This window comes from Varroa jacobsoni, unplaced genomic scaffold (assembly GCF_002532875.2).
Source record: "Varroa jacobsoni isolate VJ856 unplaced genomic scaffold, vjacob_1.0 scaffold_909, whole genome shotgun sequence".
NCBI lineage: Eukaryota > Metazoa > Arthropoda > Arachnida > Mesostigmata > Varroidae > Varroa > Varroa jacobsoni.
In genome coordinates this window covers 14,527-31,465 of record NW_019213811.1, presented here as the reverse complement: position 1 = coordinate 31,465, position 16,939 = coordinate 14,527, and the positions used below count along the sequence as shown (strand labels likewise).

The window sequence follows — 16,939 nt, the reverse complement described above, 5'->3', positions numbered from 1 at the left end:
CGCAGTGTATCTGATCAAAGGAAGAACGTATTTTCTATTCAGTTATATAGACAGTCTGGAATATTGAAGAACAAATATTCGCTTTTTCCAGCCTGCTTTTCGTGTAGGAATATCTACCATTTGAGTCGGGTAATCGTCTTCAGAGAAGTGGTCTATATGTACGCCTAGATCTCCCGTAACAAGCTTCATTTTAATAAGCTCTACCCAAAGTAATAGTCAAAAGCTTGATGTTGATTCTCAAAATCCAATAGGGTGCATATGAGCACCACCAGTTTAGGGCCAACACTAAGAAACCGCTCTCAGGAACTTGCTAACGGCTTCTGGAAAACAACATTCACTGTTCATTTTTGACTATTATATACTCTTTCACATCGTTAGCGCCAACTTTACGTTTTTTACAAAGCATATAATGCTTCATTAGATCACTGAGCGTACAATGTATACGAAAATGGGTTAATAATTGTCTCCTAAGAAACAAAATGTATGGTGAGAATAATAAAGAGACTATCAATAACTACTAGAATTTAAAGATTCCTAGGTTTCCTAGATTCCTAGGATTCCTTTCCGATTCATTAGAGCCTTCCTTACACCATATTTCTGTATAGTGTAGAGAAGCTTGTCATGAGTGTCCGTTTCGAGAGCAGATTTAAAATCAAAGGATCGTAAAAAATTATTGTTGACCACAAGAGCGCACTCGTTTTACGCCTCTAAGAGTTGCATGACAGATGAACATTTCTACTAGTAGGCCAGTTGCCCTGCAAGGATTACACCTTACCTAACTAAATTAACGTAGATGACACAGAAGATTATACGAGTTCGCACGGGATCGAAGTGAGAACAACCGTACCTCTTGTGGGTGGATTGTTTGCATCCCTATGTTTATCGACCAGTCTGACGATGGCAGTTCGAAGTAGGCTGAAGCTGCCCCGTTCTCAAGCGAGTATCGTAAGGTTAGAGATAGCGGTTTCGAGACAGCACTTCGGCATTTATTGAAAACATAGGCGAACAATGCTTCTGGTGTTTTTATCCATCTCTTTTCATAAGCAGCGTTCGACAATGACTGGCAACGCGTTAACGTCGTGAACGCAAAGCATGTCATTTAAAACATCGATTTATGGTAAGAAGCGGGCAACGCGCTAGGTCTTCTTGTGCGATGGATCCGCAGCAGCGTAGATGATATGAAGGACATATGTATTATCAGGATCGGCCGCCACCATTCTATCCTACATTCTGAGCAAGATTGGTGTTATCTTTAGCCTAAGGCTGGGATGAGTTTCGGTCTTAAACGATGTAGCTGTCTCCAGTGGTACAATTTCTGGCCAGCATCCTCTGCAGCGTCCTCTGAAGAATGGCTTGTGCTTCGTCATCACGTTCTGTTGTAAGTTCACAGGAAATGCATTTAATCTGGCCGTCTGTCGTACCGTAACTATTAAAGTTTCTATTGGAATGAAGAGTTCTTGAAGGGATATGATACACTGAACAATGTATTCGTACATGATGTCTGTATCATGGCAATTGGGGAACAATGCACTTCTCTGTAGATACGGGAACTGCTATTACGAGATACATTGAGGTTCGACGCTATCTAATAAGATCGTTAGCAAAAGCAGTACATGACCAGTCGTTTCCAGACGCTAAAAAATTCTCTTCGTGGTCTTCTAAACGTGGCCTTATCGAATAAATAGCTGCAACAGTAACATTGAAAAGACACGACTTATGATGATCAACTTATATAAAGACTGTTAGATTCCTAACGTTACACTGAGCTTGTTGAGCTAAGGTCGAAGCATATTTCTGTTACGCGATCTCCTGAAACATACGTTGATTCCGCAAAAATTGACTCCATATGAAGTGCTTCTTAAAGAAGCTCGTTCTCCCGTTTGACCTTCGCTGTGATCCTCAAAGTTTCGTTTATGCAGATTTCAACAATATATGTCGCTTCAATAATCTTTGCAGTGGTAAACGCAATGGAATGATTGATGACATTTGAATATGAGGTGTGCTAGAGAAGTCATTTTCAACATTCGAAACCTATGCCCATGGAAAAAGCTTTTTAAACTGTTTAATCACAATTGACTACACACTTGAACGAAGACGGGCGTTCGTTCATACACAGCCTTCGTCAGAATCGAAATTTAGCGTGATATAAAGATTCTCTCGATGTACAGGCGGAGTGATACAATTAACATTGTAATAGATCCCCCTAGCTTTTCCGTACAGCTTTTTACTCTGTTCAACTCTACTTGTCCGGCTTTGTTGTCGGAATCGGCAAGGCCTATTCACCCAGCGTCGGTCATCATTACCGACTACATTAAGCGCACAGTTCGTACTTAAGTTGAATCTCATTTGTCTACGGACACATGTGGACGGACGCGGCCATTCTACACGATAAAACACCGAAATATTTCTAGCAAATAACAAAAGCCGCTATAGCACATTTATATCGATGCCTAGCACACTGCAAAGGAAAGTTCAAATAAATCTTTGGAGATATATTGCTGGCGGTATGGGAGAATGGCAGGCCCTTACGTATGAAATAGCAGAAGTCCTCACTGGAAGTGCTAGCCGACGAGCGGAATGACTCATTGCCAGTAGAACAGAACACACGTATCGACTTTGTTATGAAGATAGGTAGAATAGGACATTGGGGATACCGCATGATGAATTACGCTGATCTACCCTATAAACGCAACAGCAGATACGCTCTTACACAATGAGTAATCAATGTACAATAATAGCATACGGGACCGTATGATATTATATGTACGCGTATGCTTCGAGTTTTACGTCCAAATCCGCTCCTATACAGCTTTATACTCGAGCGCGGGGAACAAAAAAACAGATCACATTCGGATTCTAAGGAATATATCAATTTCAATGACAAAGGCGTAAAAGCTGCGCTTTTCAAACGATACCGTGTCATCGTAAAAAAAAAAAGCGTTATATATTAAAACAACGCCCCGGTTGCTTAGTGGTAATCCCTATTGGCTCAATGTTAAATGATATAACGCATATTAAGCACTCGATTTTGTTAAGGTCCGCTTATACCCTCATACACTGTTTGATAGTAGTAGGTTAAACCTGTTTCAGCGAAAAGAGGGAACACGCTTTGCGTTACGTTTTACGCATTACGCAGGAATATATTACTACACTATTTTTACGTATTCTAATCCATTATTAAATCACATACATAGAAACATTTTAGAGTATAAAAGCCGCCAATTGAACATGTGTTTTTTACTTTTTTTTTGCCAGTTTGGGTAAAAGTAGGCTTGTAATTTCGTATAGTCAGTAAAAAAAAAGAAGGCGGCGTACAATTAGGAACATTATTAAAAATAAAACCTAAACAAATTATAAGCACATAGCGATTATGAAAGTGTGTTTATTGCTCTTCTGTGCGTCACAATGCCAACTATTCATCGACGCATAAATTAAGGCTAACGGGTTCGTGATAGGAGTTTTCTATTACTTTCAATTTGTTCACAAAGGTAAATATTCCGGGCTTTATATCCAGACTGCGTAAGAGTATTATGAGAGACCTTCGCATGTCTCACCTATTCGTGGTTCCATTTAGTCCATCACATCTTTCAGCTCCAATGCATAGCAATTATAGGTAAGATTTCCAGCTCTTCTGACCCATATGAGAACACACAATTACATTAAATAATAACACATAAAACATAAGTACCAGATCCACCGCGAAGAAAAGCTATGATCTTTGTAGAGGCTATATCGTTGCACCGGGGAAAAACCACTTATCGATAAACACCTGCTTTTATGATAGATATGTGCTTAAATGCGGCATTTGTAAATCGAGTTCCTATTTTTTTAGAATTATGCAAAACTTACTGGCCTTACTTCTCTGTATTCATTTTCTGTTCACATGCGTTACTTCAGCGATAGGGTGTTGGTGCTTTTCCAAAGCATGAAGAAGGTACGCTAGAGGCGATGAGGGGACCTCCACTCGTTTATGCCCAACTCCTGCCGATACTACTTCAGCTTCCGTTTGTTACCATGCATAAACAACTATGGATGGTGACTGGGGTTCCGGCAAATAATGCTAACAGGGAGAAAAGCCATAAAGGTTTGTATGAAATGGTACGTATAGGTAAAACGGTGCAGTGGGAAGCGGAATTTGTTCGGATCCATAAGCGTACGGTCGTACGTTTCGTTGTTGTCAGATCGTTCTAGAGTATGGCCCCAGCTAGTTCTGCTGCTGGAATTATCATGAGCGACCGGCAGTTTTTTTTTTTGCATTGCTATTGCAGATGTGCCTACGATTCAGGCCGTACACGGTTCGCATGTATATCTGCCATGCGATATCGAAGTGCCTCTCAGAGCTGACGATATGGGTGCGCGTGGAGAAGGAGCTCTTACTCTTATTCTCTGGTATCATGGCGACGGGTACTCAAGAAGTGCTACACCAATCTTCTCAGTGGATGCTATTGATCAGCCACTCTCAAAAGCGACACTCACACCGTACGCTGAGTTCATTAACCGCTCATACTTTTATGTACTTATGCGTCCACCTGCGCTCAAAATAGAGCCTGTCTTTGAATCTGATGCTGGCCAGTACCGCTGTCGGGCAGACTACAAAAATAGGCCCTCACAAAACCGATTTATTCACTTAAACGTTGTTGGTAAGTGAGCCGGCCTCGAAGCAAAATCATCATCGGGATTCAGCACAAACTAACTGAAAAATTTACATTATTTTTAGCAGCGCCGGCACAATAACGTCACACAGATGCATGGGATGAAACGAAAGTTATTAGAATACTTCAATATAATGTTTTCAGTGGTACATAAAACTCGGTATAATTCTTTCATTCATCATTTACTATCAACTCCTATCTGATATTTATAGACACTTTATTTGTATGACAAAACATAGCGGCATTATAACGAGATGTTCACTTTAAGTTCCCATTTTAAGATAGTTAAATCTAGATCAAGTACCTGTGTTATCCTATTGTCTTTTTCTCTACTGAAGAGATAATATATATATATATATATATATATATATATATACGTATGTATAAATATGTGTGTGTCCTATTATAGAAGCAAGCGTTTTTTTCAGGCCTCATTGTATACATTGAGCATATTACAAATCAATCCATCCGTTTATTTTGCAGTACCTCCCAGTGAAGTCCGTATCCGAGATCAGAAAGGCAAGACCCTAACAGGCTTTATTGGTCCATTTGACGAGGGTGCCTCACTAGTCGTCACCTGTGAAGCCATCGATGGTAAACGACACTGATTTTGAATTGAATAATTTCTATTCATTTGTTCGAATGTTATTTTCATGCCGACACAGATTGGGCTAGGATTTGGGGCGCATAGTGAAGTTTATTGATTTGTGCCTAACGTTCTACTCAATCAATAATCTAATTTGCCACAACTGAGGTGGGGGCATCCACTGATTTTAATATGCTGCTTGCTACCCTTATATTTTTTATTTATCACCCACTATAGCTCTAGCCAACAGTAAGATTTACTGAAATCTGCATGTTTCAATCATCGCTACGGGCTTGGATATGTAGATAGTAACCCATTCGTGTTTAACAGCACAATGTAAGTATTCTGCTTTTGAGGAACAAGCTAATTCACGAAATACTTGAAAAAAAAAACTTTTCTCTAATAACTTCTGAATTGATAATATGAGATAAATACATCTAGGCAAAGCAAAATAGCAGGTAGTAGACACTTCAAGAACGACCTTTTAATAGGTGCCAGTCACAGCAAGATCAAATGCAAAGTAGTTATTTGACCTTTTAGAACCTTACACGCGGGGGCTTTTTAATGCTTGTTAACTGTCGATACCAACTGTTGTTTCTGGCACGCATGAGAGCATTATCGGCCATTAAATAGGCTCCGCAGCAGAACTGTCGTGTGTATCGTGCACGCCAGCGCCTATCTACCTACTCTTAGCATGTTTGTGCTGCGTACACAGGCACATGCAGAAATGCTATGGTGTATCATAATTGATGCTTGATAACGACGATTTATGATCTCTGTTCTCCAAATTGTCTCGACTCCACACAATAACAAAATGATTAGAAACGAAAGTAACAGAAGACAAAAGAAGTCATAGAAAAATTGCCTTACATCTAGAGAAATATCCGTTGGTATTTTTTTACATTATTAAGGCCAAATGTAGACACTTCAACGTTGGTAGCACAACTTATTCTTTTTTTTTCCAGCAAAACCCCGCGCCCGCGTATCGTGGTATTCAGACGGGAAGCTGATTCACGATTCAGACGTACTAGTACCCAACCATCCTCGCAGACTTGTTACTAACGAGCTTACCATTAAGCGACTGGATCGGAGTCACCTTCATGCTACGTTCGTATGTCATGCTCAGAACGAAGACAAGAGTGAGCGGAAAGTCTCTCGTGAAAATAATTATCTATCAGCTACGATACCAACTACCCTACGAACAGCAAACATTACCATTGATATGAATCGTAAGTTTATAGATAAATATTTTGATACAAAAACACTGTGCTATGAAAATAACGTTAAAGCTCACTTTGGTGTTGCATCGTTAGCATAACACGAGAGATCAGAGGGCCGCGGGCGTTTGCGTAACTAGAGCTTTGGTAGCTGAGTAAATTCGATCTCAGCATCTGAATTGCTACTAGATTGTGACAAAAGCTTACTTGATTAGCACCTCGGACATACTTTGTCGTAATCCTACAAGATACTTAGAAGTTAGAACAAAACGGTAATTATATTAACCTCAAAAAAATGTTTAACTATTTGCCTTCTTAATGATGGACGAAGTGGAAGGCGAAATAAAGCCGGCATATTGAAAGCTTCTGGGTAAGAGTAACTTGTTGCACAGAGGAGGTAGCGAAATTTTCAGGAAGGCTGATCTTGCAACGTCCGCTTTTTTGTAGTTCCACCACTGGAAATACGGATCAATCGGATTCGCCAGCCTCTCTCAACAAAAAGGCGTACCGAAGCAACTTGCACATCGGTGGGGGGAAGGCCACATCCGCAATTGACCTGGTGGATTAACAACAAGAAGCTCAAGGTGTTGAGAGAGAGCGGCGTTTTTGGTTAGTAAATTACAATTATCACATACCCTAACTTGGATAATAGCTAACTGGAATCCATTCCTTACCATCTATATACACATTTATCTAGGCTTGACTTTATTTCACACTATTACCCTTCTAACTGTTACGCTATAGCGTTTATTCGAAAATATTAACTACAATTAATACATTGAAGCATCTTAACTGAAACCGCAGCCTAAACTATAATAGATTTGAGCCATTTTGGAAGCCTCCGTTCAGTCGAGCTAAGCAAAATTTGTTCGCAGGGAACAACTTTACAACAAACACGGTATCGTTTCTACCAACCGTGGACGATGACAGAAAATATCTATCATGTCGCGCAGAAGGTAACCCGCTATTACCGGAAACTCCGTTTGAGGATAGTTTCCTCTTAAACGTTCAATGTGAGTACTTTTTATCGTATCACACGGTAAAATACACTCTTATTCTCTGCTCGAAGACAGTTAAACGCTATGTGCATTTAAAAATTAGCACATAAATCATTTATTCAGGGTTAAATTGGTATTGTACGCGTGTGTTTAAATCGATAAAGCCTATGTTTTTTATAGGCCGTATTTTGTTTATTGAAAGAGATGACTTTCCCGCACTGCTGGGCTTGCCTTGTTTTATATTATTGTTGTTATAACATTGTTGTTATAGTTATATGTACGGCTATCGTGCGAGATCACTAAAAATAACGATTAGGGGTGCCCCCTTTTCCCATAATAATTTTTCCCCCTATGCACATAACGCGAAAGAAACGATATCCATTCGTAAGCGGTTATCACAAGGCTTATTATAGTTGCTACTATTGTGGATTCCTGCTGTGCAAACAACCATTCCGATAGCCATTTTTAAAGAGCTTTCTCACAATCTGATTGGAACAATAGTAGAGGGCACAATCGCGTTGACTCCGGCAACAGGTCCGCAAAAGGGCCCTGTTTACATGATGAATCCATTTGTAGAGCTACATACTAAGCCTACTGGCTGAAATAATATGACGGCATATCGCGTCACAAAACCATCCGGCTTACTTCTGAATATATATTATTGTAAAGTTTTTTTTCAAGTTGTTAATAGCTACGAGAAAAAAAAAGATACGAAAAGCAATTAAAAAGCGTATTAAAGCGTGGCTGTACGAACCGCTTTTCAGTTGAAAGCACATGCCGACAATGACCCGGGTTGTATACAGCTGTTGACAGTCAATTGTAACCTTTATAACATATAAACAAATGATTTACGCAGTGATTTGAGTTAAGTACATCGCAGTTGTATATGAGACGCGGTTTTGCCTACGTTGTTCGTTACAGATCCGCCCCAGTTGAATCTAGTTCTAGGTAAACACATGCTGAATGCAACTTCAGTGCGTGAGGGAACTGACGTTTATTTTGACTGCCAAGTTCGGGCTAATCCTGCTGTTACCGAGGTGTTTTGGAAATTTAAGGGGCTTGTCCTAGCCGCCCACGCCCGTCAAGGTAGGCAGAATAAGAGCTGTGTATTACAAACATAGCCATCTAAACGTGACTAGTGCTCGACCCTAGCATGCACACTTTGATCTTCGATGGATTTAGTAGTTTGCGCAAATCGCACTAAGAAACAGTGGACTCGTTCATAATTATGGTCGCAAAAAGGCGTAATCTGCGTAAATCTATCTTCAGGAATCATTATGACGAATCAGTCTCTAGTCCTCCAACAAATCCATCGCGAAAGCGCAGGCCAATACCAGTGCGTAGCCGCGAATTCTGAAGGCGAAATCGAAAGCAACGAGCTAGAGCTGCGTGTACATTTCGCGCCCGTATGTCGTTCACGGCAAAACCTCGTTTATGGTGTCGCCGTTGATGAAGACGCTGACATACCTTGCAATGTAAGCCAGGTTTATCTAAATGAATAACTGTTGTGTCCTCTCCGTTAAATATTCAAGAATTAGCTTAGCTGCCTTTAGAAAGACCGATAGAGCTAAATTTTCCTTTTAAACGTTTTCCTATTTCTAGTTAGTACTTAGAGTGCATAGTTGTAAGGGTTCATCACATTCTTGAGTCAATAAGTTGATCTAATCCTTTCGTCTATTTGGACTATTTTCGTCATTTTCAAAGGTTGACGCGGACCCCCCACCGACTAAATACACCTGGACACTGAACACCACAAATGTTGCGGACTTTGATGAAAAAGCATTTAGCTTTAATCATACGCGATCGATTGTTACCTATCGGCCAAGATTCGCAAAATCATTTGGTACATTGTTTTGTTGGGCGACTAATGAGGTCGGCAGTCAAGTTCAACCCTGTGCCTACCGCCTGATACCAGCTAGTAAGGTCTTCCAGTTGCACATTCATACTAAGTAGAGAATGGAAGAAGCTATTTCTGGACTTGATATTAAGTTATTGTTTAATTATAAACAGCCAACGAAAGAGTAAGCTATATAAAGAAATCGTTATTCTTACTGTTTTCTCTTCCAATAAGAAGTACAAACAATATATCGTACTTCAATTGGATGATTTGAAAATGTTGACGACCACACATTAATGGCTAACGAAGCCGTACTTCAATATATAAGCAGAGCGTTCCGTTCTTGACGATTTCCCATAGGCCCCCCGAGTTCAGTGGAGCATTGCATGGCAAGAAACCAGACGGACGACATCGTACTGATAAAGTGCAAACCTGGTGATGCGGGCGGACTGCGGCAGACGTTTCACCTGGAAATCTTCAATGTCGCGGTTGAACATCTCGAGTTGAACTTAACACGAACGGACACGCCAGTGTTCCAGGTACCGAACCTCATTCCGAGCACCAAGTATGTCTTCGTACTCTACGCTTCCAATGCCAAAGGGCGTTCTAGTCCGTAAGTTCAAATTCTATTCTTGCTGGCAATTCTGCATTATTTCGACTAGTTATACGATGCGTGTTTTCGGGTTCGTGCAAACCGTAAGTTATTATTGCAGGATTAGATTGACTGTGACTACGCCAGCCTCGTCTAAAAAGCACTCGTCAGAAGGTACCGGGCTGTTCTCGAGTTTGCTGAAACTCGAACTCGTTCTGTTATTGGCTGTCTTAGCAATTGTCGTTTTATTGATTCTCAGCGTTACGGTTATACTGCAGCGGCGGAGAACGATTAAAGATCACCATCAAGGCATGCGTACGTACTCACAAAGAACCACATAACGGATTTATGCCAAATAAGAAAGAAATATCCTCATTACTTGAAGCCGATTAGTACACAAATTGTCAAAGAATATTTGGCAACCTTATCATGAGAGTTTGCTAACGACCTAGCTATGTGACGGGACGTTCAAATAAGATGGAAAGCTTTAAGTTCATCTATTTCATCTTAATATTATACGCTAAGGTCTGAATAGTATTTTTTCCAGGCTGCGAAATACTGCGAAGACTCATACGTGGGATAATAGTATTTAAATGCTATCGATGAGGCATAATAGTTGTTATCCATTAGAACCGATAAGGGCGGAACAGAAATTATACTCTGTATGAAAATGATTTAAAATATTCCAGTTTTACAACTGTGCAGTTATTACTTGTTTCGGTCTTCTGCCTAAGTTTACTTCCCAGACTTTGCGGTGTTGTTGAGTTATAGCTAATGTCATAGAGTCGTTTCCTATCCCGTTGCAGATAACCACCCATCTTCGGCAAATTTGAACGATAAGTAAGCATTTATTCCTTACCACTTTGGCCCATGGTAAGTAACGACGCGTATAAACATAGCTACCATATCGCCACTAGTTATGGCATATGGTCTGACAGTTGAAATTGTATTATCGCATTGATCCATGCATTTGCATACGGTTATCGCTATTGTTTTGCTATGTTAATATTACTAATAACAACCTTACTGTATGTGACAGACCGTACAGGCAATACCTGGACCAATGTCGTTGTCCCTGATCAGCATTTGCTTCCCCTTGGAAACAGTCAAAGCCGCTTCTCTAACAAAGGCCCATATCCCTGTCAGATCTCTACGTGGCTGGCCCACACAATACGCGCATTTACCTAGCACAATTTCTCCTGTTGCTCTCTATCCCGCGTGCACCACTCTCATTGAGTGGCCACCGTTTTTGGATGTGGGTCACCATCATGCTGCCCATACAGGCTGTCAACGGACACCATAATCTATTTCTATCTGTGCCTGCCAGCGATGTTTACTCGTACAAGGTAGCCTAGTTCTCTAGACTCCAGCGTCGCCATTTCCCTCAGTCCCCACCCGCCCACACTAGACCTTCGACGAACGAAGGAGAGAGCGGCCTTAGCGGACGCAACTTCCCCGTATTACAGTCTGTATTTGACAACACGTTGGTCTGCACCTCTGTACCTTTCATCTAGTTAAACGCAATGGTTTGCGTCAAACTCCCTTTGACCCGGTCTTTTTCTAATATGTTTCTCTCTCCAGCTCTCTGTGTCTGTCTCGATGCCTTATTTTACTACTACTGCTCTCCTTTTTATTTTGTCCTTTTGTGCACCCTCCCATCTATGATGTTGCTATTACCGTCATTGCAGAAATAGCGGGTCCTGTCGTAGCCTAAAGGCCCCAGTGGCTGATGATCTTCAGCTGACTCAGATGAAGGGCAATCACAACAACAGCAGGGACCCGCCGCAACAGCCGTGCAAACAGCACCTGCTTAGCAGCAAAAGCGGCAGTATCGTGTCGATGACGCTTCCGGACAATAGCAAAGGTAACACAATACAAATGTAGTCAAATGGGCTGTATTACTTAAGATGGTAAAGAAGAAGAGGACAAAAAGGACGCAACATTGAGGCCAAGCAATAAGGACACTGTCTTCGATCCGCGCTACGTGTCTTTGATTTTGATTAGAAATTTCACGTCTACGCCAGCTGTACGCTTTCTATGAATGACACTACGACACTGATATATTTCCAGTCCGACAGATGATCATTGAAGCAGCTGACAACATTTTCATGCTTGGCTGATTTTTGCAGAGCGACATAGAATTGATAATGGAACTTTCAAAGCGGTGCTGGTTCAGCCTCATTTGCTAAATGGCGATCCCTCAGTGAGCTGTCATAGGGGTCTCGTGCTACGTACGCCAACGTTGCAGAACCCGAGACATCCACTCGATCAGTTTGAAAAGGTAACACTGTGCCTGCATAGGTTGAATAGACCTAATTTTAGCTGTTATTTTCGTTCTTTGTTGGTCAGCTAAGAATAACGGACGACTGGCTTTCCTTTTAAAATTTTCCATGTTACCCCACCGTCCAATTGATCGAGCCGAGGCTTGTATAAAGTATCAGTCCAGCCATTCCTATGGTGGAATAGTATGTTGAAAGATATTCACGTGAACATATGCCACATAATCAACGTCTCTCAAAACAGTACATGTAGAAATTCTAGTTGCCTTATTCAATATCGATACATTTCCGACTTAAACTTTACTTCTGCAGACCTCTTTTCTAACGTCTCTCAAAACAGTACAAGCAGAAGTTCGAGTTACCTTATTCAACATCGGTACGTTTCCAACTTAAACTTTACTGCTACAGACCTCTTTTCTAACGCGTCGCATCTCCCTTGAAAAACGTATCCCGAATTCAATAGCGATTGGGTAGTAATTCAAATGTAAATCCGATGCAAGCAGCGAGCTCCAGAATCCATAGCATTGTTCGAGCTGCTATGTAAAGTACAAGAAACAAGCATGTTCTTTTATAAAGGGCCGGGTTATAAATTCATAGACGATATTTATGTATACCGCGTATATGTACATATATATAATATATGCCCGGCCAATAATACCGACCGAGTTACTTTGATTCATCATCTCAAGGTGGACTTCTCGTTAAGCTGTGAACGAAAGCTGTTATCACCCCTAACGAGGCAGAAACAGAGCGAATCTTGGGCAAGCAGCAGAAATTGCTCCCATCGAAGCTCTCGAGACTGCAGCTGTATACGAGATACGTACCTAGGCCGACCAAGCAGTAGGCAAGGTCTAGCCCCGCTTGTCCGGCTCGACTCCGATGAGGGTGGAAAGGGTAGAGAAGACGACGATACGGGCCCGGAGGAGACGCGGACGCCTTTACTTAAGAGTGTTAGCAGCACGTAAAACTGTGACAGCACGAGGAATAACTAGCTCGCCACGAAGCCTTGTCGCCTGCCTAGCTCGACATCACGTTTAATAGTAGCATAGACCGGTTATCTACGAAGGATAAAGTAATGCCATCTGCTTTTCAAAGCTTCGATAAGAAAAAATCTATATTTCTGATCACCTTATCAGTTTGATTTCAAAACGTTAAGATCAAAAAAAAACAAAATCCGACGTTTGAAAGCCAGGCAATAGAACCTGAATGCAGCCTGCAGGGACAATTTCTAGAACATTAATGCTGTTTAGATCTATATAAGCTTTCAGCCATCGATGAGAACTATCTATTGCAACTAAATAGAGGCAGAGGAAAAGCCCAGAGCATTTGTAAGTGACCTAAAATTGTGCATATGTCCGAATATCGCAGTCATCAAGGTCGGACACGCTCCCGAGCTTTTGTAGATAGTAGCTCTCAAATATTACGCGACGGAATTCTAGTCACGAACGGTTCGCTAACATAACGATGCTAACACACGGTTCTTTTTTTGTGCATAACTACATTAAACTAATAGTACTTTCCTCTTATTGCATTGCCGCTTGCCTGTCGTATCTCACTTATAGTCATTCGAACAGTTCCTTAACCCAAATGCTATAAGCATGTACCCATTCTTGGCTTCTAAGAGCTAAATACTGGACTCGATGATCCCGTTTCCATGATTTTCAACAAGCAAATGTAACGTTTTTTGTATATAGTACATACTATGCACACGGTATTGCAATACATAAGAGTTGTCGGCAGTTTCCACTGTACAGGTGGGTGTTCGAGTGCTAAACCTGAAGGTCCACTTGAAGGTGTGTCAACTTTCCACCTACGCAGAGACATGTAATCGTTGGCCATATTATACCACTATATTTATAGTATTATAGTAGTTCATATATATATATATATATATATATATATAGGAATTACTATAGTACTGATCTGATAAAGCAGAACTGTTTGTGTCATGGGTGGAACATGCGTTTTGTATGCGATATATTTAAAAGATTACTATACCAGAATGCTTTTCCCTCTCATGGAAGCTGGGTGAATAGCAAAGCGAATTACGTACTATTTCCGTTTCATACAGCTTTCACATTCAGCGGTATGCGCCTTTAGAAAAATAATTTTGTTTCGTCTGAAAAACCTATAACGTTTCGAAATTTAGACATTTTATTAACTAGTAGAGGACATCTACGCGGTTTAAATCAGCTTCAAACAATTGTTAAGGAAATTTTGTAAATGCTGCTTAGAATTGGGCAATGAAATGGCCTATAGTTACGTCATGTGATTATTATTAAAAAAAAAAAAAAAAATATTTAATTTTGGCACACATTTTAAAGCAGCGACCTAGTAGTGCCTAAGATTACACTGAACTGTATTTTGTTCGCCATCTTAAAGGCGACCAACGGGTTTATTTGCTAAATTTCTGAATTACTTACGAATGCTCTATAGCAACCGTTGATAAAAGGTGTCAGTATCTCGAGCGGCAGCTTCTCGTCGCCACCTTTGCCGTTCTCCTTTCAATGGCGCGAAGTAACAATACCCTTCGTTTTTCGGTAATAACCTCTTCAGAGGAGATGGTTCCACCGCTTGCCGCCTTGCTCTACCATTTCCGTTTTTCTCGTTCGATCACCTTGGTCCTCGTTACAAATCTGGCTTGCCCTTCTCTCCAATTCACGTCCCTGTCCCCCCTTGCCGTCGTCCGAAAGCGACATCCCGAGGACTTCATGCTCTGTTCTTTTCAGTCCTCCTGCAAATCGACCTCCTTGCTTTGCCTCTTTCCCGTCTCGTAAAAATTATGACATACCAACGTAACGCTCGCCGAAATGCCGGTAGGAGCGAGGAAAAGGGACTGAAAGTCGTCCAGCCGATCTTCTTCCCAAAAGCTTCGTCTGCCTATTATCTTATGATCAGCGGCATGCGGGATGAGGTTTTATCTGTTCCTAGCAGGCACTTTCTCTGTCCGATATTCTTCTCTGTCGATGTCGCAATTGCAACGCCAGAAACACCACTGCGGCGGTGCAACGACACCGGTGGCGGCATCGTTGTCAAGGGCTTGTCGAGGGCACTCTCGAATACACGCGTATCAAGGCCTTCTGGCCATCCATCGCCTGACAAAAAGGAACAGCGCGCTGGTGATCCTCGCCTGGAGAAAGAAACGCGGCAGGGATCAATGTCTCCCTTTTTCTACGGCCTGAGAGCAGAGTGTATAGACGGACTCTTTAGAGGAAGTTGGTTTTTCTGCTTGGGTAAGGCTATGACTGGTTTGTAGGGAGGCGTTCAAGACGAAGAAAAAAAAAGATATACATTTTTACTTAAGCTACGGGGGTTGCTGAAATGTAAAAAAGGTGAGAGAGGTCGAAGTTACATGAAGCTGGGAACTAGGGTATAAGGGTTTCCATTTGAGAAAGCAATGTCGACCAGGCATCGGTTTTGGCGAACCATCGCCCGCACAACGCACTCCCGATTCTCCTGCGTTACTTCATACTACGCCAATGTTTGCCAAGGTGGGCCTTAACACGCAATTTTCGCAAGAAACGCGCCCTCCTTGCAGCTAGGAGTTTGGAGGAGCCACATTCCGCCGAGCTATTTCGACAGGCAGGAGGGCCAAATCATAGACATAAAAAAAGACACAAGCTCTATTGCGAACAAGAGTGAACACGATGCTCTACGTTAAAAGCACAAACGGACTATACATTAATATAAAGAATTCTCGTACACAGAAGGATAGCTAGTAATAGATAGAGAAATGTAGATGATGATCACGTGGAGCTTTCTCCAAGTATAACGTACTTAACCAGATGTTTCATAAATTCATTAGCCAAGCAAACTAGTTAAGAGCCACTAAAATATAAAGATATTCAAGCGAAAAAGTTACTAGCATGCATACATGATAAATCAGCAACTTTAAATCCTCGCGGGGTGCTATAGGTATTCCGTTCCAATCCTCTGCTGTTTTGGTATTTTTTGTAAGCTTTATGTAAACGGCCTGAATATATATATATACATGGTGGATAGTTCTCCTCATGCTGTTCTCATGGCCTCTAACATTTCAGGGAGGTGTCATGCCCACGATAGGATCATTTTTGTTTAGAAATGTGGCGCCGTCTTCACAAAAAAAATTTGCGAACAACTTGGCCCTTTTTTTTTTTTTTTTAATAATCACAAGTTAAATTATGACATCATAATGACTCGAGCAACCCTGGTCTACATGAGTAATTATGATGCCCACATGTTGCAACCAGTACATTTCTTTATTCACTACTTTTTTCGTCTGGGATTGTGTTAAAATTAGATTTTACGTAAAGTAGTCGATAAATCCCGTTAAATTAAAATTAACCCCTTGTTGTCTAGTATGCCGTTCTCCCATGAAAGAGGAAGCTACTGCCCTTGTAAAAATATGCACTAAATGTTAGAAACGAGCTTCTAATACGGTACACTGTACTAGCTGATACTACATACTAAATCTTCTGAATAATATGTGTTTCTCCGCCAATAAAAAAGCTTAACAAGTAATGTTAACCTTAATTTGGTTTACGATCTGCTTAGATATGGAAGCAGTCGTTTGAGTCTGCTACAACATTGCGTCCAGATGAGGTTGCCGGCACGGGACGTGCAAGGAACCTGCCTTAATAGACTGCTAGGAAGGCGTCTTCGTTTTGTAATAGAAACAATATATTATAGCGGGCAGTTTGTATTGAGTGTACACCCGCAGCTAAGAAGAAGTATAGAAAGCTCTAAACCATTTGCCCAGCATGCTTCAACTGGGTTTTTTGTGTTTGGGTTATACATTG

General features: G+C 41.2%; 1 protein-coding gene across 1 annotated transcript; it reads left to right on the top strand.

The window, feature by feature from the left end:
- Positions 1–3,948: 3,948 nt before the first annotated feature.
- LOC111264872 (uncharacterized) lies at positions 3,949–13,991 on the top strand. Its single transcript, XM_086970232.1, has 12 exons — positions 3,949–4,084; positions 4,269–4,640; positions 5,136–5,246; positions 8,375–8,539; positions 8,696–8,928; positions 9,158–9,296; positions 9,651–9,855; positions 10,004–10,197; positions 10,689–10,722; positions 11,571–11,746; positions 12,012–12,163; positions 12,851–13,991. Exons 1-12 carry the CDS (start codon positions 3,949–3,951, stop codon positions 13,124–13,126), a joined length of 2,193 nt encoding a protein of 730 aa, XP_086826358.1. The 3' UTR covers positions 13,127–13,991.
- Positions 13,992–16,939: the final 2,948 nt, after the last annotated feature.